The sequence below is a fragment of the Pediculus humanus genome, genomic scaffold, assembly GCF_000006295.1.
Source record: "Pediculus humanus corporis 1103172108263 genomic scaffold, whole genome shotgun sequence".
Taxonomy (NCBI): Eukaryota; Metazoa; Arthropoda; class Insecta; order Psocodea; family Pediculidae; genus Pediculus; species Pediculus humanus.
In genome coordinates this window covers 281,020-282,947 of record NW_002987832.1, presented here as the reverse complement: position 1 = coordinate 282,947, position 1,928 = coordinate 281,020, and the positions used below count along the sequence as shown (strand labels likewise).

Genomic DNA, 1,928 nt, shown 5'->3' with positions numbered 1-1,928 from the left:
GGAAGAAGAAGCAAAACAACCACAAAAAAAAAGAAAAGTGAAACTGGCAGATAGAGATAGCTGACTGCAACCGAGGAGGAAGAAGAAGAAGAAGAAGAAGAAGAGAGACAGAGTTAAAAAAAAAAAAAGAAAAAAAATCAGGTTTTAAAAATGTGGAGACTTATTGACAGTATTGTTGAAGGGTATAGGGATACGATGGATAACGTGAGCGGTAAGAAAATATGGCATTATTATTATTATTATTTATTTTCGTAGTCGACTGACTGACTGACGAATTATTAATGTAATAGAATGAGAAACCGTTTTAATTTATTATTATTATTATTATTATTTAATTTAAATGGAATAGTTTTGTTGTTGTTGCGGAATCGTCCTTGTGTGCGTGTGTGGTGGCACATTGTAAAAAGATTGCGATCGGTTTTTTTTTTTTGAGACATTGTGCCAAGGTGCAAATGGGTCAGGTGCAATAGAGTCCTTTGTCATTGATAAGATATTCTTACGCGTGCCGAATTATAATAATGATGATTATGATTATGATGAAAAAAGAAATAAAGAAACCGTAATGTGGTTAACATGTCGCTGCACCAACAAGGCACAATTCATGCCACCGTGTGTGATGTAGGAAAACAAGCGAATTTCTTCTGCTTTTTTTTTTTTTTTTTCGTACGCGAAAAGGAAATCAAAGGAAAAAAATAATAATAATAATAATTAAAAATAAACACGGTCGTCACAGTGTCCGAATTTCTCGTTTGTTTCACGCTCATTAGAAAACCGTTAGTTTATTTCGCGGGTTTTCTTTTGTTTTGTTTTCGATGCGTGTATATATATATATATATTTAAAAATGAAATTCTTTATTTTTTTTTTTTTTTTACAGATCCCAGGGTAAAAGATTGGCCCATGATGTCGTCACCGTTTCCCACCCTCGCCATTTGCTTATTCTACGCTTATTTCTCCAAAGTTATCGGACCAAAAATAATGGAGAACAGGAAACCGTTTGACTTAAGAAAAATTTTAATTGTATATAATTTAATTCAGTCAATATTCAGCACGTGGATATTTTACGAGGTAAGAAATAATAATAATAATAATAATTAAACAAAAGTGCCATGTCGTTTTCGGAGGTGTATGAGAGAGAGAGAGAGAGAGAGAACTGGAGGCGTATGAGGAGAGAGAGAGAGAACGTGCGATGCAGACGTTTCCTCAGGCGAAAGTACTTCTTCCTACCTTTGGTTTAAATATACACGATAATGGTCTCCTCGATAGGTTCATGCCTTGGAATAAATAACCTGTTAGAAAAACATTTACATCAACCTGCTTTCACATTCTGACCTAAATATTTGTGTTTATTCCATTGAATTAAGGTCGGCGATGTACTCGATAGAGTAAACAAACAAACAAACAAACAAACAAACGAAATTATTTCGACTCTGATTAGTTACGTTATTATTATTATTATTATCATTATTGTTATTGTTGGTATTTACGTTTTACCGTATAATAAGCGATTACTTTTTTTCTCTCTCTTTTCTCCCTCCCTCTCCCCGTCTCTCTCTGACACACACACACACACGTTTAAACTTGACACTTTTTCAAATTTCGTCGTTTATAAAGTGATGTAATTTTTTTTTTTTTTTTTTTTTTTTTTGGCTGGTCAAATCGATGATGGCGTGTTACGTTACGTAAAAAAAAAAAAAAAAAACATTAAACCGAGTTTTAATTAAATTTATATAAATCGGTCACTACAAAAATTTCAAACTCGGGGGGGGGGGGCGATTGAATTTGGTATGCTTTCTCCTCAAAACTTGCGGACAGTATTTGAGATCCGCGACGTCCAGGAAAAAATTGGATTATTTTTTGGTATTTTTTCAAAATTATTTCCGGTACAAGTTCTCGGATCCGTTTTGGACGACGGAAAATCCTTTTCCCC

General features: G+C 33.7%; 1 protein-coding gene across 1 annotated transcript in view; it reads left to right on the top strand.

The window, feature by feature from the left end:
* Positions 1–562: 562 nt before the first annotated feature.
* Positions 563–1,928, top strand: part of Phum_PHUM494510 (uncharacterized protein) — a gene marked incomplete at both ends in the record, with an annotated part of 6,058 nt that continues 4,692 nt past the window's right edge. The window contains 3 exons of the mRNA XM_002430635.1: positions 563–609; positions 876–993; positions 1,037–1,066. Coding sequence (XP_002430680.1) covers positions 563–609; positions 876–993; positions 1,037–1,066 — 195 coding nt within the window. The remainder of the gene's footprint in view (positions 610–875; positions 994–1,036; positions 1,067–1,928) is intronic.